The 22,125-nt window shown below is 43.2% G+C and overlaps 1 protein-coding gene across 1 annotated transcript in view; it reads right to left on the bottom strand.

The window, feature by feature from the left end:
- The window catches only part of TAF7L (TATA-box binding protein associated factor 7 like), a 62,996-nt gene that overhangs the window by 30,869 nt on the left and 10,002 nt on the right, over positions 1-22,125 (bottom strand). The window contains 6 exon segments of the mRNA XM_029607379.1: positions 563-689; positions 1,296-1,429; positions 13,542-13,620; positions 14,170-14,243; positions 16,135-16,200; positions 20,567-20,646. Coding sequence (XP_029463239.1) covers positions 563-689; positions 1,296-1,429; positions 13,542-13,620; positions 14,170-14,243; positions 16,135-16,147 — 427 coding nt within the window. The 5' untranslated portion in view covers positions 16,148-16,200; positions 20,567-20,646.

Raw genomic sequence — 22,125 nt, 5'->3', positions numbered from 1 at the left:
CAAATCTCTTTGTTTGGAGGTGGTGAAGTTATTACTCCTTAACTGAAGAAGATGACCCTTGTTCTATTTGTAGCTGCTTCTCTATAGGATCCTTTGAAGCCCCTGTGTCCCGTTTATTGGCTTAATGGCCCTACTTTATATCTTTTCTAACCATTTGGATATCCTTTTCAGGATAGATACCAAAACTAAATATTTGTCAGATCACATTTGGAATATGCCTTTCACAGCAGAAAGGATGATGTCCTCATTCTCTGCTTCTAACCCCTGTTTACTACATGCCAGAATGTGCCCATCTTTACCTGCAACTTAAATTAGGAATGTGTGTGCAACGTTTATTAGCTAACATATCTATCTTTTTCCTTGTTGGTGCTGGCAAGGGTTGCACCATTCAAAGTATATTGTACCTGCTTATTCTTGTGCTCCAAATGCATCACCCTACATTTATCTGCTTGTTTACTGCTTCACACAAATGGACAGAAACGTTCAGCCTCCTGTCTGCAAATGTAAAGTTTGCTGCAAGCATTTACAAGCTGCAAGCCGCACAGATAACTTCTGAACTCACTGCCATGATTCCAGATGAACTTTTTCTCTCGGTCTTTATCTTTTTTCTTGCTGCTCTTTGGGTCCGTGGCTCCAGTTGGCTCCTCTACAGGTGGGTAGAGATCCCCATCCACGGTGCACACCAGCATCTAAAGTCCCAAACACAAGAGGATCACATCATTTCAGAAAGGGGAAGGAGATAGCACAGAGACCCTCAATTCAACCCTCTCACAATACGATGGAAAGACCATTCAAACAAGGGGACAGAAGGCAGCACAGTGATCTCATCCATGGGTCACACAGTCCTCCCTTACCCAACAGGAGCTGGGTAATGACATTGTGCCATCTCTCATCTCCCCCTTCAGAAACTGTCCTGTGGTGTCCTTGAACAGAATAAACTGCTGTGATGTTTTTAAAGGAAGAGAACTGTTAACAGATGACAATTTGCCTCTGTCTGGGCAGAAGACACTGTATGAAACCAAAATTTGTATACAATTGTTATAAGCCAAAAAAGAACCTCACCAATGCCGCGACGACTAAAAACCAAGATGACCTTTTCTAGTCATTTAATATATTATATTAATACAATTTTGTAATCCCATGCATACAGGCTGGTGACCTATGGATGCTGTGTTTGCCTTCCCAGCTCTATCTGTGCTGCAGCATGCCATGCTAGGAACACACACACACAGCATGGAGAGAAAAGTGTTAATTGGTCAGGGGAAAGTAGCGGTGACTAAAAGAGCAGAGCATACCTGACAGATATCTGCAGTCTTGTAGAAGGTTTTTTTATCGATGGTTTTCAAGCACTCGACAATGCAGGGCAAGTCAACCAGCTTAGCAGCTAAAGGGACACGGTCCACACGGACAATCCCATGACGCCCATCCGCTGTACCAAAACACAAGAAGCTAAGTAAGAGGACATAAAGCAAAGTCAGCTCTAAGGAACTAGGTTAAGAATTCCTTAAGTTAGGGGAATCAGCTGTTTTAGTGAATGGACACAAGGATGTAGAGCCATTAAGCACTCTAGGAAACACATTCAATTTGAAATACTGTTGCTTCCAGAAACTTTTCCTGCACTATGGGAACATTTTTTCTGGGTACTGCTCCTTTGCCTTGGGCTCCGGGAGAGGACAGGGGTGGAAGGGGCCCATAGCCTCCATGTGGCACTAACCATGCTTGCTGGCAGCAAAGATGAGAACTCTGCTCTTCCCAATAAAGCTATTTGTACAATGTCAGCACATAAAACATACAACAGTCAGTGTATAAATACACAGTAATGCAGATCATGATTCAGTTGGATACAAGTGCTATGAAAACCAAGAACAGATGCCGTTCCTTTATATTACTAGGGCTAAATCATCCATCCTGTCTCCTTTTCATAAAGCCAACAGTTATCAGTCTTGCTGAAATATAAGCCGGCAGCAAGTTTCTCTATGGGTGTATTCCAAGATCCAGCTCATGCATCATGCTTTATCTAGGACTTGTTCCAGAGCTTGTCTGACTGGCTGTGCATAGGACAATTATTTTTTTAAGCATTCTTAGCACACAAAAACTTAACAGAAAGATTATGGTTTAGACCAATATTACTCAGAAGCCTGGAAGTCACAGGCTGCTCTGTGGATACTTTATGAGGTTTTGAGAAAATAAGTAACTTGCTGGATCAGATCAAAGATCCATTGAGCTCGGCATCTTGCCTGACAGTGGCCCATATGAAAAAGTAGATCCAGTTTCTTGTTGCTCACTCCCAGTAATGGGGTAACTGGAGTCACCTTGTTTATAACCGTTTACGGACTTTTCCTTTAAGAACCTGTCCAAACCCATAAGAACATAAGCAGTGTCATGCTAGGTCAGACAAAGGTCCATTGAGCACAGTGTCCTGACTCTCACTGTAGCTGGAAGATCCCCCAAAAGATCTATTTCTTCTCTCTCACTCCCAGGGATAAGCGTTGGCTTTCCTAAGTCTACCTGGATAATAACTGTTTATGGACTTTTCTCTCAGGAGCTTGTCCAATCCTCTTTTGAACCCCACTATGTTAGTTACCCTGACCAAACCCTCTGGCAGCAAATTCCACAGCTTAATTGTGTGCTGACTGAAAAAAAAAAGTTATTTGTCTTAAATCTGTCATTTGTTAGTTTCATGGAGTATCCCTTAGTCCTAGTGTTATTTGAAAGAGTAAATAAACATTTCCTATTTACCACCCACAATTTTATAAATCTAAACCATCTCCCCTTCTCAGTTTCTTTTCCAAGCTAAAGAGCCCTAATCTGTTTAGCCCTTCTCCATAAAGGAGCTTTCCCATACCCTTTATTAAGTTTTGTCGCCCTTCTCTGTACCTTTTCCATATCCGCTATGCCTTTTTTTGAGATGGAGTAAGCAGAACTGCACACGATACACAAGGTGGGGTAGCACCATGGATCTATATTAAGGCATGCTGATATTCTCAGTTTTGCTCTCCATTCCTTTCCAAATAATTCTTAACATTCTATTTGCCTTTTTGACCATAGCCAAACACTGAGCTAAAGATTTAAAAGTTATTGTCCACAAGGACTCAAAGGAAAGTTTCCTGGGTGGCCTAACATGGAACCCAGCATTGTGTACCTGTAGTTGGGATTATTTACTTGTACACATTAAATTGCATCTGCCATTTAAATGCTCGTCTCCTAGTTTCAGTCTTTCTACAGTTCCTCACAATCCACTGTTTTTGGGTTTTTTTTAATGGCTTGAAACTATGTATCATCAAAAAAACCCTCCGCTCAGCAAACAAAGCACTACTAACAATCCCTTCAGTAAAGTCAGCAAAATTAACCCAAGTGAGAGAAAGGGCTTTATCATTGGCTGGGCCCATACTATGGAACACGATGCCCCCTGAACTCAGATTACAGAATAATCTCAAAACTTTTAAGAAAAATTTAAAAACATGGCTCTTTAAAAAAGTCTTCACTAAAGAGTGTGGAGGGTAGAGAATGAAAGTACAGGGTAATGCAGATGAGAATGAATTTATTCAATCCTACATTTAAGAAGTAATATCTCAAAGAGATAGTAACTCAATAATATACCTGGACTTGACCAACATTACTCAAATAAAATCATTATTTATGAAATTGTAACCGAACTTTATTGGCACCTGTGAGAATGTACGATATCCTACATTTACTTACCTTAGTCTATGTGCCTATTTGTAAACCGTTGCAATGGTATATAACTTAGCGACGGTATAGAAAATTTTTTAAATAAAATAAATAAATAAATAAAATAAAATTGGTCAACTCACTCTCTTTCCCTTCTCCAGATCATTTATGAATATGTTAAATAGCACAGGTCCCAGCACAGACTCCTGGAGCACAGCACTAACTAGCTTTCTCTATTTGGAAAACTAACCATTTAATCCTACAGGAAAATTGGTTCTTACCTGCTAATTTTCGTTCCTGAAGTACCACAGATCAGACAAATAGGTTTTGCATCCTTACCAGCAGATGAAGGCAGAGAACCAAAGAGTTTGAGGCACTGCTACATAACCGAGTGCCACCTGCAGTCTTCAGTATTGACCTGTACCCACGCCAGATTAGAGATCAACCATCCCAACTATTATGTACATAAGGGGAAAACATGTAATCCAAACAATAGGAAACCCCTGAACAAAGCATAACCACTAGCAGCCCAAGGGAGAACAAACCAATCAAGTCATCTTCTGAAGGCTCTGAGAATATGTACAACCTGATAGTTCTTCCCAAAATGTGTGACATAAGATGGACTCACTGCAACAGTCTTGAGCAAAAAATACACAGGGATGGGTCTCTGGACTGATCTGTGGTACTTCATAAGAACATAAATTGCCATACTGGGTCCGACCAAGGGTCCATCAAGCCCAGTATCCTGTTTCCAACAGTGGCCAAACCAGAATGGCAAGTACCCAAACACTAAATAGATCCCATGCTACTGATGCCAGTAATAGCAGAGGCCATTCCCTAAGTCATCTTGATTAATAGCAGTTAATGGACTTCTACTCCAAGAACTTATCCAAACCTTTTTTAAACCCAGCTATACTAACTGCACTAACCACATCCTCTGGCAGCAAATTCCAGAGCTTAATTGTGCGTTGAGTGAAAAAGAAATTTCTCTGATTAGTTTTAAACGTGCTACTTGCTGACTTCATGGAGTGCCCCTTAGTAATTCTATTATCGGAAAAAGTAAATAACTGATTCACATTTACCTGTTCTAGACTTCTCATGATTTTAAAGTCCTCTATCATATCCCACCTCAGTCATCTCTTCTCCAAGTTGAACAGCCCTAACCTCTTTCGCGTTTCCTCACAGGGGAGCTGTTCCATCCCCTTTATCATTTTGGTCGCTCTTCTCCGTACCTTCTCCACTGCAACTACATCTGTTTTGAGATGCAGCAACCAGAATTGTACACAGTACTCAAGGAGCGGTCTCACCATGGAGCGATACAAAGGCATTACGACATTTTCCATTTTATTCACCAATCCTTTCATAATAATTCCTAACATTGTTTGCTTTTTTGACTGCTGCAGCACACTGAGCTGACGGTTTCAATGTATTATCCACTATGATGCCTAGATTTTTTTCCTGGGTGGTAGCTCCTAATATGGAACATAACATTGTGTAACTACAGCATGGGTTATTTTTCCCTATATGCATCACCTTGCTTTGTCCACATTAAATTTAATCTGCCATTTGGATGTACAATCTTCCTGTCTCGCAAGGGCCTCCTGCAATTTATCACAATCAGATTGTGATTTAACTACTCTGAATAATTTTGTATCATTTGCAAATCTGATTACCTCACTCATATTCCTTTCTAGTCATTTATAAATATATTGAAAAGCACTGGTCCAAGTACAAATCCCTGAGGCACTCCACTGTTTACCCTTTTCCACTGAGAAAATTGAGCATTTAATCCTACTTTGTTTCCTATCTTTTAACCAGTTTGTAATCCACAATTTTTGAGGCAAGACTTCCCTTGGGTAAATCCATGCTGATTGTGTTCCATTAAACCATGTCTTTCTATATGCTCTGTGATTCTGATCATTAGAATAGTTTCCATTGTTTTTCCCAGTACTGAAGTAAGGCTGAATGGTCTATAGTTTCCTGGATCGCCCAGGAATGAAAATTAGAAGGTAAGAACCAATTTTCCTTTCGTGTTCGTACCCCAGATCAGCCCAGACAAGTGGGATGTACCAAAGCAACTCTACACTAGGCAGGTCCGTGAAAGACCTCCACGCCACACTCTTGCCAAAGGACGCTTATCCCAGAGCCTGAACATCCAACCGGTAATGGCAAGAAAAAGGGTGTAAAGACTACCATGTCGCCGAGAAAAAGGGTGTAAAGATGACCATGTCGCCGCTCTACAGATCTTCTGCAGCAAAACCAACTGACAACCAAGAAGCTGCCTGTGCCCTAGTAGAGTTTGCACGCAATCCATCCAGAATCCTCCTTCCTTTGCAAATGTAGGTAGAGACAATCACTTCCTTCAGCCAACACTTTATCGTGCCCTTGGAGGCCTTGCAACCCTTTCCTGAACCTCCAAATATCACAAACAAATGATCCCACTGCCGAAAACTGTTGGTGACTTTTAAATAACGCAACAGCACCCAATGAACATCAAAATGATGGAGCTCCCTGGACTCAGACTATTCATTTGACCAATTCGGGAAAAGCAGTAAGCTCTAATGTCTGATTCAGATGGAATGCAGAAACCATCTTAGGTAGGAATGAGGGAACAGTACACAATGACACTCCGTTTGAGATTCTCAGAAAAGGCTCCCTAAAGGATAAAGCCTGCAGCTCAAATTCTTTGAGCTGAATAAATCAACACCATAAAAACTACTTCCAGAGTGCAGTCCTTCAACGAGGCCTTCCTCAATAGCTCAAATGAAGGATCACAAAGCACCCGTAATCACAAAGCACTCCATGCCAGACACAACCTACGCACCGGTGGACTCAGATGCTTAACCATCTTGAGGAACCTCACCACATCTGGATGCAAGACTAATGACCTTCCTCAAAGCTCGCCTCTGAGACAACCCAAGGCTGCCACTTGAACCCGTAGAGAATTATAAGCTGAACCCTTGGAAAGGCCATGCTGCAGAATGGCCAAAACCTGTGGAATATCCACCTGCCACGGGCCAATGCCTTCCTCCATGCACCAGTTGTTGAAAACTCTCCACACCCGGACATACATCATAGACGTGGCTCGCCTCCTAGCCAAAGCAACATGGAAATCTTTCCCGCAAACGTCTCCTCTCAAAAGCCAAGCCACAAGACAGAAGTGATCTGCTCAATCCAAGAAACTAGGACCTTGCCTTAATAGCCCCTGTAGATGAGCCAACTTCAGGAACCCGTCCACTGCTAGTTGAACCAGATCTGCGAACCAGAGATGACACGCCCACTCTGGCGTGACCAGCACCACTCAACCCGGATGTTTCTCTATGTGTCATAACACCTGGCCTATTAGAGGCCATGGAGGGAACACATACAGAAAAACCCCTGCGGGCCACAGAAAAACCACAGCGTCTATGCCCTCAGCTCCAACCTCTCGCCTGCGACTGAAGAACCTTGATACTTTGGAATTGCTTCTGGATACCATTAGATCCAGACTTGCACTGCCCCAACAGGACTGGGTAAGACTGAAGGCTTCTACCTTCTCCCAGGTCCAAGTGTTGTCAGCTAAGATAGTGCACCTGCACATTATCCATTCCCGACACATGAGAAGCGGCTATTCCCTTCAAATGTAGCGCCAATCAGACAAACGGTTCCTTAGCCTCTTGGGCTACTGCACAACTCTTCTTCCGCCCTGTCAATTGATACATGACAGTGTAGTGGCACTCTTTGAAAACACTCTGATTGTCTGACTTTGGATCAGTGGAGGAACTCCACCAACGTTCTGCACACCGCCCTAGTCTCCAACTGGTTGATAGACCATGCCACTTTCGCTGGTGACCACAGCCTTGCGCTGACCATCCCTGGCAAACCGCTTCCCAACCCTTGAGGCTGGTAACTGTAGTCACCATCACCCAGCTTGGGATCTCCAGATCAATCCCCTTTTCCAAATTTGGCAGAAACAGCTACCACGAGAGCCTGGACATAGAGGCAACCGATGAAACTCTTCTGATAACTGATTCCACCACAAAAGCAGCGCCCCCTGAAACAGATGCATGTGAGCAAATGCCCAAGGCACCAAGTCCAAGGCAGACACCATCAACCCCAGCACCTGAAGATAATTCCAAGCCCTGGGGATAGACATACTCAGTAATTGTCACACCTGAGCTCGTAACTTCTGAATCCTCTGAGGTGAGGAAAACTTTCCCAACCCAGGTATCTAATCTCACTCCCAGGTACTCCAGCATTTGGGTGGGGCACAAGTGACTCTTTGCTCAATTGACCACCCAGCCCAAGGACTGCAACAGATCCAGCACTCTCACCACGACTGTTGACCTTCTTCGTATTTTCCTCAAATCAACCAATCACCAGGTAAGGATGAACTAAGATCCCCTCCCTGCAGAGAGCCACCATCACCACTACCATCACTTTTGTGAACGTGCGTAGTGCTGTTGCCAGACCAAATGGGAGGGCCCAAAACTGGAAATGCTTCCCCCTCCGCTTTGCCTGACTACGCTACAGCCCATCTCCAGAGCCAGACCTCCGCTTTGCCTGACTGGGTATTGCTTATCTCCAGACCTTGACCTTCGCTTTGTCCGACTACGCTATTGACTTCTCCGTGATCAGACCTCAGCTTCGATCACCTGCACTATTGACTTCTCCGTGACCAGACCTCAGCTTTGATTGACTACGATATTGTCTCCGTGATCAGACCTCAGCATCGCTTGCCACAGCCCCTGGATTGCCACCGACCCTGACTCATTCCTACTATTAGACGCCTCTTTTGCCTACTCCCTGGACGTGGACATATTAGGCTTCAACATACCTTTGCTTGAGCGCCCTCAGTCTGCCTTTGTTTCATTGGTGCCCGAGTTTCCAGAACCTGACCTAGTCCAGAGTAAGACTACACCATCCCTCGCCTGCTATCTCTGGGCTGAACCAACTTCTATTGTTACTCTATCTCGAGGCCCACCTAAGTCCTGCCAGCCCCGGCACCCAAAGGCTCAACCCGCGGGGATCGAGGGCTGGTATAGGCGAAGCTCCAGCGGCCTCTGTCTATCAGCCCACTCCACCTGACGATGGTGGGGACCCATAGGTCCTTTTCTGTGGGTTGCGTCAACCTCACCTCAGCCCAAGGGTCCACCTCCGATGCAACAGCAGGTATATTTTTATCCTTATTCGTTCAATTATTGGGTGTTATTTGATGTCTGCTGTTTTGAAATATTTTATTGGTGCCTGGGAAATGAAAAAAATGTACATGACTTTTATATATGATACTCTAGTTATCGGTTGTTTTGAAATATTTCTTTTATTAGTATGCTTTTACTATTTTAAACAATGCTTTATGTTTCTTGATTCTGTTTGTTTTATGAGGAATGGTGATGCTGTTTTTCCATTGTTACACTTTAGACAGAGTGTCTTCTTGGGCATTTCAGTTTTTGTTTTGTCTATTGCTAGTTCTAATTTGTGATTTTTTATTCTGAATTTGGTGAGGGTCTGTCCCTGTTCTGCGCACATGATCAAGGTGAAAGATTCCATTAGCATCTAGTGTTTGTGTAGGGATCTATAATAATGGGGTTTATTTTATTTTCCCAGTAGGTGGCGTATTGGTATTCTAGCACAATATTTGTAGTGCTGCTTTTTTTTTTTTCTTTTTACAGGAAGGGTTGGAGTCCTTGGTGTTATCGTTACATTATGATAGATTTTGAGTGTCTATTTTGCAGGTTTTTGTGTTAGTTCACAATGTATCTGGCAGTGGAAGGTGTTTGTGCTGTTATTACTGTGAGGTGACACCAGAATTTGAAAATATCTTTTAGTATGATGAGCTGTAAGGGAAACATCCAAACTCCATTGCTGGGGGAATTTCTGTGGATGCACAGAGTTACAGAACTGGAAGTGCAGGATTTATATTGACATTCTATCCCTTCCTATATATTCCAGACTTTCTCTCTCATAGCCATATAGAATTAATTAAATGAGGCTATCAAATAATTTTAATAGCAGTTTTACTAGAAGTGTGAAGCTAGCCAACTTTTTAAAAAATTACCAAGACCTTTGGGACTTTCTTATTGAGCCTTTTTTCTTTTTAATAGCTAGTTTTAAGGGAGGGGGCCATGCTATGTGTGATGTGATGTGTGGAAATGTCACTTTGCCTTGCTCCCCCACACCTCCCTCCTTCAATTCTTCTGTCTAGAGACACCGCTGAATTTCTGTGACCTTAAGCATTAGTACAAGCAGGATGGAGGGAGGGCGGGCGCTGGAGAGGCGAACAAATGATTAGGCCCCTGGATGCCGGAGACTCTTGGTATGCCAACGACACCACAACCACCTATCTCATGGCTTTTTAGTTTTTGGAGGAGTCTCTCATGAGGGACTTTAAGATCTTGAAAATTCAAACACACTATATCAATTGGCTCATTTTTATTCATGTGCTCATTTACTTCTTCAAAGAATTTTAACAGGTTAGTAAGACAACTCCCCTCTGCTAAATCCATGCTGGCTCTTTCCCCATTAAGTCATATTTATCCATACGACTATAAATTTGGTCTTAACTGTGGCTTCAATCATGTTACATAGCACGAATGTCAGGTTCACTGGCTTGTAGTTACCTGGGTCACCCCTGGAATCCTTTTTGAAAATTGCTGTTATATTTGTACAGTCCAGTCCTCAAGCATACGGATTTGAATGATAGGTTACAGATTAGAACTCTGGGGTGAATACCATTAGGTCCTGGTGATATGCTACTATTTAGCTGGTCGATTTTCTCTAGCACTTCTTCCAGATTCACATCGATTTGATTCAGTCCTTTAAACCATCAGTCAGAAAAAAAAATGATTTAGGTGTGGGTACCTCCCCATCATCCTCTTCTATAAAGACTGAAGCAAAAAATTAATTTAGTTTTTCTATGGCCTTATCCTTCCTGAGCACTCTTTTTACCCCTCAGTCACCTAATGGCCCAACTGACTCCCTCGCAGGGTTTTTGTTTTCTAATGTACTTGTAGAGTTTTTATTATTGGCTTTGCCTCTTTGGCAAGAGTCTCAAATTAACGTAAGATTTGCCATATTGGTCCATCAAGCCCAGTATCCTGGAAAGTACCTGACAAAATCCCAAAAGGTTGACAGATTCCATGCAGCTTATCCCAGGGATAAGCAGTGGATTTTCCCAAGTCCACCCTGATAAAAAAAGTATTTTCTCCTATTTGTTTTAAATGTATTACGTAGTAACTTCAGTGCATGTCCCCCTAGTCTTTGTATTTTCTGAAAGAGTAAACAACCAATCTGCATTTACTTGTTCCTCACCACTCATTTTATAGACGTCTATCATATCTCTCCCTCAGCCATCTCTTCCCCAAGTTGAAGAGTCCTACCCTCTTTAGTCTTTCTTCATAAGGGAATCATTCCATTCTTCCTTTGCCTGCTTCATTAGTATTTTACATCTAATTTATCAGAGCTTGTGTGTCTTCCTATTTTCCTCATTAGGCCCTGCTTTCCTTTTTTTTTTTCAAGTTTTTTTTTTTGTCTGATGGCCTCTTTCACAGCACCATTTTGTCATGCTGGCAGATGTTTGCTCTTTTACCTTTCAAATTTGTGGCATACATGTTATCTGGGCTTCCAAAATAATGTTTTTAAACAATCTCCATGCCTCATACAGACTTTAAACCCTTGTAACTATTCCTTTTAGTTTTCTTCCAAATAGTTTTCTCATCTTTCATAGTCTCTCCTTTTAAAAAGTAATGTTATTGCAGTAGTTTTATGGATTTTCCCTCCCAGACCTTTTAGAGCTGCAGAGCTCAAAGTATAATGCCAGATTATGGGTAAGAATTAAATTAAATGGGCCCTGTGTTCACTTAAATTTCACCTATTAATCTATCTTTGAGACTTTCATTCTCTATCTTTTGCCTGTCTTGACTAGACTGTAAGCTCCGCAGAACAGGGACTATTTATGTCTTATCTGTACAGTGCTGTGTATATTTATAGCGCAGCATTCTGCATTTCTACATGCTTGATATATGATGCAATGTGATAAGTGATGGTAAGGAGTCTATCCGAGATTCAGCTGGCTCTGAAAGTAGCTCAATAATTTGACCGGGACGGGGATAAAAGGGGGAGGGGGAGGGAGGAGGGACCGGACACCCGGTATCACCCCGGGTGCCTTACCATTCAGGAGCCCCACGGGGTCACCAACCCCAGCTCCTCAAACCTACTACCTGTTGCCTTTTGCTGCTCACCTCATTTTGCCCAGTAGCTCAGATGGCTGCCTCTGCACGCCAATCTCCCTGGCGTTCCCGGGATGGCAAGGGCGATCCCGGTCGCATCTTGATTCTGGTGTGGTCTAGGGCACGCGCACGCCTACCTCCTTCTTGTGCGCATCATGGCGGGAACCTCGGTGGCGTCCCCTCCGCATGATGTCACTGCCTACGTGTATTTAAACCTACTGCACTTTCCTACCTACGAGTTAGCAAGGATTCCATATTGCTTAATTCCTTTACTCTGAGACGCTTCACATCGCTGTTCCTGCATTCCAGGCTGAGTGACTCAGGTACCCGCTCCTCAGGGGCCTCCTCAGAAAGCCTCTTCTGCCTGTCTCACCTTCACCAGCTAAGTGAGTTTTCTCCTGCATCGGATCCCTGCTGCTGCTACTACGAATTCTTTACTGCATTGTGAGTACAAGATCTACTCTACAGTACCACGTCTATCTTGCTGTGTGGATCCTCGGGTTACCCCACTCTGTGGACCACTACCAGATCCACGCTGTCTTGCGCCAATTGCCAACACCTACCTCTGGCCTACCCTGCGCTGCGGACCACTACCGGAGCTACAATGCACAAGGTATACCAGAAGCAAGTACTTTCCTTGTTACCCCACTCTGTGGACCACTACCGGATTCACGCCGTCTTGTACCAGTTACCTACATCTGCCTCCGGCCTACCCCGTGCTGCGCACAACTACCGGAGCTACCACGCACAAGGCCTATCAAGAAGCAAGGATTCCCCAGGTCACCCTGCACTGTGGACCACTACCGGAGAATCCATCCCAGGTCTTCTAATTCCAGGACTGCGTTTACAAACCCGCTCCTCGGATTCCTCTTTGCTGTATAATAAATATTCTATGACTCTTGTGTCCATCACTGCTGAGACCCTGCCTGTCATGGAGAGTCCCCACAGGGCTCCTCCCGGTGGGTGGAGTCAGCTCTCTCCATGACCCAAGGGCCCACACCCCAAGTTAAAACATAACACTACCAGGGAGGATGTCCCCACTAGGACCTGCCTACCCCCTGGGAGATTGTGCCTGTTTGTCCTGCTTGATCCTAACTGATTCTGATTAATTAATTAATTTATTTATTTTAGGAGAGATTGTCTTAACCTCTGAAACACAGGGAAAGACCACCGGGTTTGCCATCTCCATCTGCTGGAGACAGAGAAATACTGAGGAGATGCAGGTGGCACACCAGGTTAAGAGGGGGTGCTCTTCAAGTTTTTCTCTGTCTCCATCTGCTGGAAGGGAGGCAAAACCCAGCAGTCTGGACTGATCCGAGTTCATACAGGGAATGACTTTACTGGTTACCCAAGTTTAACCCCCTAATCTCATGTAAAAATTACCCACACCAATGGATACAGTCCCTAAACACAAGGCTGTGTATCTATTGCTTCAACACTTTGTTGACAAGTGTTGAGCAGAAGCATGAGATACTCTGTGGGCCCAGGCTGAAAAAAATAAAAAAAAAAAAACCCACACAACTCATGGACCTGGAAGTTATTAAAAAAAAAAAAAAAAAAAAAAGTCACACAACAGTAATTCAAGAGGTTTTGTTTTCACAAATGACTCCATCACTGAATGCTCAGAGTGAAAGAATAAATGTGGCAGTCTGGTTTACTCACGATGTAACTCAATGGTGAGTCGGTCCTTCAGATTGACATTCCCAGATTGCACTGCTCTTCTCACAGTGGAAGCATACTCCTGAAGAGAATTAGAATAAAGCCTAAAAATCAGGCAACACATCAGTGTACTTCATCAACCACCCTCCAATTCAGAAGGCCCTTCCCTCTCAAAATACAGCAATGAACCAATGACTCGCATGCTGGACTACCTCAACTAACCTATGCTAATCCTAACAAAAGTTTGGCTATAGCTCAAGTCAGACTTAACATCCAAGGTATGACAATTTCAACTGCGTGCCCAAGCCTGCATGGAACTGATTGTATTTACAGCATGTGTGCAGAATATATAGGATCTGGCTGCACGAATGATTCCTCAACAGCACTTTCAACTGGGGACCTTGAAGTGCCCAGTGTATAGCATGGCGTTGAGGGGCTGGGGATGCAGCACATTACATAAATATTACATGGTTACTTCTTCATGTACAGATCTTTCTTGTAAGTCTCTTTCTTGTCCTGTTTGTTTTTTCCCCCCCCTCTGGAGCACTGCACTAGTCTCCAAGCCATATGAGCACAGAGCAATCCTTTGTAAGTATCTCAAAGTGCAGAGCAGGGAGCGAATGTCTCTTACCGGTGGCAGGCGCAGCACAAACTGACTCTCCAGCTCATGAGGGGCGTCATCCTTATTCTTAGACATCTTTTGTTCTTCAGTTCCAGAAAACAAGACAAACAAGTAAATTCAGAGAGGCCTTCCAAGCATCTCCTCAGAAATTAAACACCGCCTCTTCTATTCTACAGCAAGTACCAGGGACGACACATGCTTCAGACCAGAGAAGAGAGCTTTCACTGTCTCTCCAGGAACAGCACACTCACAAAATGCTTTATCTGGTGGCACTGGAACGTGCTCCCCCCCCCCCCCCCTCGAATGCTACCCTTTCTGACCTGGAAATCCTTTTCTTGCATATAACAGTAGCATCCCGAGCAGGAAAGAAAACCTCTCAGCTTTGGGGAGGTAACAAGTCATATCAGAGGCGATATCCAAAGAATTTTTTGGCAGACTACATTTTATTATAGTATAAAATAATTATTGCAGTGATTCATGTGGTGGCTAAATGGCCATGAGGAAGAGAGCTCACAGTATAACCACAGACAGAGAGCATATGATGATATTAAAGAGGCTCTTTAGACTAAATGCACAGGCAGTGAGAGAGCCACGGCGTGACCCACGGTAGCCTGTATCTAACTCTCCGAGCGGGTATCGCAGATTTGCTCAGCTCAAGTCAGAAACGGTTAGAATTAAATGGGCCTCCCCTGATACGCAAAATCTCTCCCTGCTCCTCCTAGAAGATCCCACAAAATGAGAAGTAACTGGATTATGGTGGGGCTATGTTCAGTAAGAGCTGCGAGTTAGATACATCCCTCAAACTACCACTAGACAATTCCTTTATTTTTGGGCAGTAAAGTCGTCCCACCAAAGCAACTGAAAGAGAGAAAGAGATGAAGATGAAGGCCCACTGTAAACGAACACACCTGAAGAATAGTGGTAGGGATTTCCAGAAGAGCAGGAAATGCCTTCTGGCAGGGGGAGCATCACCACAGGATTAGATTGGGAGAGAGAAAACTGTTAAATGCCAACAAGATCCACTGCTAGAAGAGATACAAAAAGCATTCTTAGGAATGCTGGAGCAGAAAGAAAGGAAGATGAAAGGGTGGAATCCAAAAAGCTGTGCACCACTAATGTTTAAAGCACATTGCACACACAAAAAAAAAGTTTGTAAGGAGGAAAAGACTTCAGATGCCAAATACAAGGCAATTCTCACTGACTGGGTAGAGAGCAAAACCACAGATCAGAAAAACCTGGGTTTTTTTATGGTATGCACCTACCCTTCCCATTTACATTTTATTATACCAACATTTTTTTTATCTTTAAAAATTAAGAAAGTCTCCGGAAGCAACAAAGATTGTTCAATTGAGCCTGCAGCCTTAATACGTATCAAGCAATTCCAATTTACTTGGCTTTAGTTTGGGGTCTGTAGGCGTTTGTTTGTAAAATAGACACACTGTCACTTTGACAGGCAGTGGAAGGCAGAAGAATTACTTCCTGAAGCAGCCATTCAGGTGAAACAGTGGCCAGGTGGGAGCATTATTACATATAAAAAAGTTGGTTGAAGGCACGCCTGCCATCTCAGTTCCCTAAATATTTTTCTACCCTTATGTCATGTATTTCTCCATTAGTCTAACATTCTTTTATCTTGACCCTCAGATTTTCACAGGTGATCCCCCAAACATCGCCATCATGGGGAAACATTATCCAACTTGAAAGCTTTTCTGAAATGAACCCTGCATCATAAGCATATTGTATACCACAAATAAATATAAACACTTTGGCATTTTTCAGTCTACATTTTGACTGGAGTACTGGCTTTCCAGAAGCGTTCTGAGTGTGCCTTGGTTTTTCAGCTCTAGCTCTATGGAAAATGTAAAGAATCCCAGAAAGAAAAGGTAACTACCACATCATTCAGCAGGACCCCCTTCCCCAGAGATATGAAAGAGACAGCCCCAGGTCCAGAGGAAGGAATATAAAGGCAGTCATTACTTGTGGAAGTCATCTTGAGTCTTCTTGCTCCACACAAATGCTTACAAATACTTGACCACTCAAAAACTAAAATGTAAATGAGGGGGAAAAAAAACACAGAACAGAAAGAGACAGTTAAAATAAAATCCAAAATGAGAAGTAAAATGTATGAAGGTAAAGCAAACACAGATCTAAATAGCTGTTATGTCAAAAGTCTACACATTTCGTTCATTAAAGGCCCCTTCTGCCTGCATTCTTTAAACCTAGCCGACTCCCAGGGATATTTCATCTGTAATTAGGGACTTAGCAGGCATCAAGAGAACAAGGAAGATGAGGACATATTTCAGCGCATATACTTTGTTCTTCTCATTCACCTTAAGAAATGTACAGTTTCTTATCAGATACCCCAGGAAGTGAGAGGCCTTACACATTATTCAACACATTTCTTCTCTCTTAAAACTAAACTTCTAGAAACTCTCAAGAAACTATTTTAAGTATTTTTAAATTTGCTAATTCTTAATCATCAAGCATTAAGACTTGACAAAATGTAATCAATCATTACAATAACCCCTGGAAATGTTTTTCTGGGTCTAGCATCTCTCTTCTGACCATATAGTGCTATAAGTCTTCATTTGCAGTTTTCTGTATTTTTCCCTTATTTTTAAACCTTTTCCTCCTCCCATTTAGACCAGTCATTATAGCAACCCTTCTTAACAGAGGATCCAGTTGGTAGCTTCCTTCACAACTTGATATACATCAGTGGCATAACCACGGGTGGGCTCCCACTTTATGCCGTGGTCCACCCAATCAGCGTTGCCCGGCAGCCCAAGAAAGGCCTTGTCACAGGGCCACAGCTGACGTGCTGGGCGAGCAGAAGAGGAGGTCTGCGAGGCCACCGGTAGATCCCATCCCACCGTGGCCAAGAAGAGGAACAGGCCCACGAGGCTGCCGAGGAGTAGGAGGCCGGCAGTCAAAGAAAGACACCCGTTCTTCTACGCCTCCATGTGTGCCGTCCCCTGCGCATTCCACACCTATGTGGCCAGTAAGTGCTCTACGCTGATCTCATGCATTGCGAGATCAGCAAAGAGAAGTGCTAGCTGTGCGAGTTTTGAATACCGTGTATATATATATATTTAACATACTTTTTCTCACAGGATCCCACTCTTCCATGCTCTCACCTACACACAGGCTCCCACTCCCACACACACATATAGGCTCGCACATTCTCTTTAAAACAGGCTCCCACTCCCACGCATGCAGGCTCTCATTATCACATGCTCTCACACGCAGGCTCCTGCTCCCACTTCGATATATACGTATACATGCAGGCTCCCACATACACAAGTTCTCCCACATGCTCTCTCTCACACACACACCCCCTCAGGTAGGCTCCCATTCATGTGCCCCCAACTCCTCAGGCAGGCTTCCATTCATGTACGTACACATGCACACATCCGGGCAGGCTCCCCATTGGTAGCAAAAGGTGGAGCCTGTTCTACTGCTGCTCCTCATGTGCCTGACCACGGTATTCAAAACTTGCACAGCTAGCACTTCTCTTTGCTGATCTCGCACTTACTGGCCACATAGGTTTTCTTCAGTATTCCAGTGTTCACAGAGTCTGGTTTCTCTGGCTTTCCATTTCAGTTTTGCCTGCAAGTTTGTTTCTAATTTGTAGTCCCCTGTATAACAGAGGTGCAGTATTTTGGCTAGCATCTAGTTTCTCTGTAGGAAGTTGTAGCAGTCTACGTTAAGGTTCTAGTTTTTTTTTTTGGGGGGGGGGGGGGGGGGGTTGGTAGGTTTTATGTTTCTTCACAAAGTGTTTGGCAGTGAAGGGAATTTGTTGTTCTGTCACTGAAGTGACACCGGAATTTGAATTTCTTTTTTGCATGTCTTAGTTCTGTTCTGTACCTGTTGCAAATCTTTTTATGATGAGTATTATGATTATTGCCGTTTTATTGTAGTTTTATGCATTTTTGGAAAGAAGAGTCATACAAGAATATATTGATATTTGTTTTTTTTATGTAATTGGATCTGATGTTTCTGAAGCATTCTTTGTTTAATTTTTACATATTGTGTATTTATAAACTGCAATAAATATAAAACAAATATAGATTAATAAGGAATTTTTAATGTTGGTAAGTGCCTGAAGTAATAGAATTAACAAATCCATACAGCTACCAAAATCTAGTGACACTGTAGCTCAAACATTCCAGCAGCCTAGATCCCCATTCCTGGACGGCATATGGTCACTACCATCTTGAAAGCAATCTGGCTGACTTGAGGAGTTGTACCCTGTGGCCTCAGGAACTGCTGGGTTGCGTTTCCTTTATTTGCTCTCTGTCTGCTCTCCCCTAGCCTCTGCTCTGAAGGGAATGAAAGATGGATCATTTGCAATACTGCAACATCCTAAACGTGTCCCTACTATTGTCCTCTATATCTGCCCCAAGCACGTTTGGATTTTGTCACTTCACTTGTTTCCTGCCTCCTCTGCAGGCATCTAGCACCCTCTCAGTAAAGAAATATTTTCTGCTTCCCCCGACCCTTTATCTTTGTCCATAGAAAAGAATGTCAATTCCACATTCCTTAGAAGCCTATCAAATATGCAAACGTTTCTATCATATTCCCCCTTTTCTTTTCTCTACCAAGTACATTTTGATTGTCTTTAGCCTTTCTTTATAGGGAGTGTGTATGTGTCTCTCTAAACTTCCGTCATCCTTTCACTGTCAATAAAAATGTATGGTTTCCAGTGATCTATATTACAGCAATATCACTTCCTTTCTACTGCGGATACCTTTTCCTATTACGCATAGTGGTAACTTTTTCCATCTTATTACATTAACTGGCTCCCTTCAGATCAGTTTAGATGAAGACTCCTAGATTTCTTTCTTGTTTAACAGTTTCCAGTTATTGTCATTTTAAAACCCATTACTAGTAGTTTTGTGTCTGTAAATTCAATTTATACTTTTTCTTTTAGCACTGAAACTGATGTTGCAATCCCTTGTGCATTCTTCCAGTTTTTTCATCCTCTCTTGTATGCCTTTTGTTGCAGACATTTTGGATGGCCGTTATCTTGTGTAGGTACAGCATCAGAAAGTGAAAGAATCACACTATCTTCCATACATTAACAAAGGTCTTGATAATTAAAATGGCATGCATGTAGCATGAACTTGAGTGACCTGCAGGACAGCACCTGCATTTATTAAACCGCTGGGGGCCCAGAATTGCAGAACAGTTGTGGGCTCAGCTCAAACCCACTAATCCAATGCCACTGTTGGTTCTCACCCTCACCCATAATGTAGGGCAAACTAATAGAACAGCAGCAATGAAAAGAGGCCACATGGATTATGCACATGGGCTTTTGCAATGTTTAGAATGAGAGCGAGCGTGCGAGTAACTCAGTTTAACCACCTGCTGTGCCGTTGCCTTATTGCCTCTTTTTTTTCTAAAGATACTTTCAAAAAGTATGGCTGTGCACAGTAAGTGACTAATGTTCAATCGAAATCCACTCAGTGGCTCTAAACAACAAAATAAAATCAGTTTATTTTCTTTTTTCTGTACTTTATGGTTCATTAGAAATAGCTCAACTCTGATATGGTTAAGGTAATAAAAACCCATTCAGGAAGCTAACAGTTGCTAAATTCTCATTTCTCATTCATCATCCACAAGCTAATAAGGATGATGGGAAAAATATTGCACTTTTTTTTTTTTTTTTTTTTTTTAAATATGTACTCCAAAGTGAGGTGTAACATAGGAGCTAAGCCAGGGTTGCCAACTAGCAGCAAATTTAATGAAAAAGTCAGTTAAAAAAAAACAAAAAACAAAAAAACATGCAACACACACGTCCATTAAAATAATTAAATGTCAAGAAAAACATCATGAACAAAGAGGTCAGTCTCTAGTGCCATGGGCTCAGACTGCAGTATATGAGAATCAGAGGCTTAAGTTTCAGTGTAAAAGGATTAATCCTGGCATACTATGTCCTAGTCATGAACAAAATGGCAACTGCAAAATATATGCCCATAAAAATTAGGTTGTAAGTAAACATTTGGCAGACTGTTTGTAAAGGAATTTTCATAAATTAGCAAATCTGAGCTCAGCATAAGCAGAAACTTGCATATTTTTCCAAAGACTTGCAGATAAATCAAGATCCATTGCAGGTTGTGATACTTTTAATAAACCAATCAACTAATCCAAAGATGATGAGGAGTGGAGACAAAAACGATGATGCACCACATCATCTGTACCCATTTTGTGTGTGAGTCCTGGTCCTCCATTCATCAGGCAAGGTTAAATTTAAACTTACCTGTTAATTTCCTTTCCTTTAATCCTGCCAGACCAATGGGTTATGATACAACCAAAAGACTTCCCTCCATGGTTAACCCAGGAATAAGAATCCCTACTCTTAGCTCACAATTAGGCCAGCTGCTTTCAGCGTGGATAACAATGTACTCACCGTTAGATTTCTGAATCTATCAGACAGAGCCCTTGATCGCCATGGCTTCCTTGAGTGGGTTATGCACTAGTCTGGCAGGACTAAAGAAAAGGAAATTAAGAGAGAAGTTTATATTTCACCTTCCTTATCGTGCATGTCAAACCAGTCCAGACAAGTGGGATGTATCAAAGCTCCATCCAGACCAGGCACTAGGAAGCCAACTGTTCTAGGGAAGAATTATTTGGCTAGGGGAAAAGGTGAAGGAGCACCCTTGTATGCACCTTCAGAACTCAGTTTAGGGAATATCCAAGCTTCAAGCGGAAACACAAGCCAAAGACTGGATGTCAATCACGATATTATCAGGATACCCGAACCCCCCCCCCCCGGCTCCTGCTTTCCTTTTTCGGCTGCTCATCTTGGAGCTTCACAATGCAAATCTGAAATACACTCATGGAAGCACCCTGCCTGATCCCTAGTAGGGCAAAGGCCATTTCTGCCAGTCTTTATACTTCAGGGTCTCAAAAGTGTCCGCTCAAAATATTTGCCTGTATGAAAACCATTGGGCATGTGAGCTGCTGCTAGGACTTGCAGGAGAGCTCTGTCCCAGACAAAATCTGACTCACCAGGGTCCTAAGGGCTACTACTTCCCTCAGTTTATTCACATCAGCTAATGATGTTACATTGACCATTATCACCTGGGCTCCTTCTGAACTAGAAGCTAGATTTCTGGAATACTGATGGCTAGGCTGAGGACCAGAACTAGACCTGTTGGTTCATCATTAGCATTCTTGTCCCTGCTTTAGCTGCCACAGATCATAACTCCTTTCTCAACCTACAAAGCTCACAAGGAGGCAGCTGAAAATCCAGCTGCTCAGGCTCCTTATAACCTTCCTATTGAGAGTTAAAATAACCTTGCAACACTGGGCTACTGAATATCCCCCAAGAGGAGTCTCCTAGTCCTGGGGGAATTCTGCGCTACTGCAGAACGCAGAATTTGCGCAGAATTCTCCCCCTTCCCACAGATTTCCTCCCTCACCTCGAAGAATCCACTGCAGCCTCTACCTTCATGTAGATTTCCTCCCTCACCTCGCAGAATCCACCACAGCCAAATGCTTTGCCGGAAGAGGAATGAAAACTGGAAGCATCGCAGCATGAGCAAGGTTTGCCGTGCATGGAGAGTGGAACCACTGCGGCACAGGCATGCGCATGGAGAGTGGAGGTATTGCAGGCGAGGTTCCCACATGGAAAGCAGAGGCAGCGTGGCACCCCGGAAGTTAGCAAGCTGCACTGTGCAAAGGCCAGGACCCTACAATTGGAGAGAAGGGAGGAGAGAGGGAGAGATAGGGAGAGGGAAAGAGGGAGGGGAGGAAGAGGGAGGGGAAGAAAGAATGAAGAGTGGGAGGGGGAAGCGAGAGGGGGGAGAGGGAGGGGAAGGGGAGAGTGTTTCTAGAGGGGGCTCGAGGTATGAGGGGAAAGCAGGTGAATGGGGTCAGGGGCAGAGGCCAAGGGGGATTCATATTTCCATTTGTTTTGAGCCAGAGGTCTGCAGCTTTTGACATCTCCTCTCCCCGGAGACACCC

Source organism: Rhinatrema bivittatum, chromosome 6 (assembly GCF_901001135.1).
Source record: "Rhinatrema bivittatum chromosome 6, aRhiBiv1.1, whole genome shotgun sequence".
Classification (NCBI taxonomy): Eukaryota; Metazoa; Chordata; class Amphibia; order Gymnophiona; family Rhinatrematidae; genus Rhinatrema; species Rhinatrema bivittatum.
This window is presented reverse-complemented; position numbering and strand designations above follow the sequence as displayed.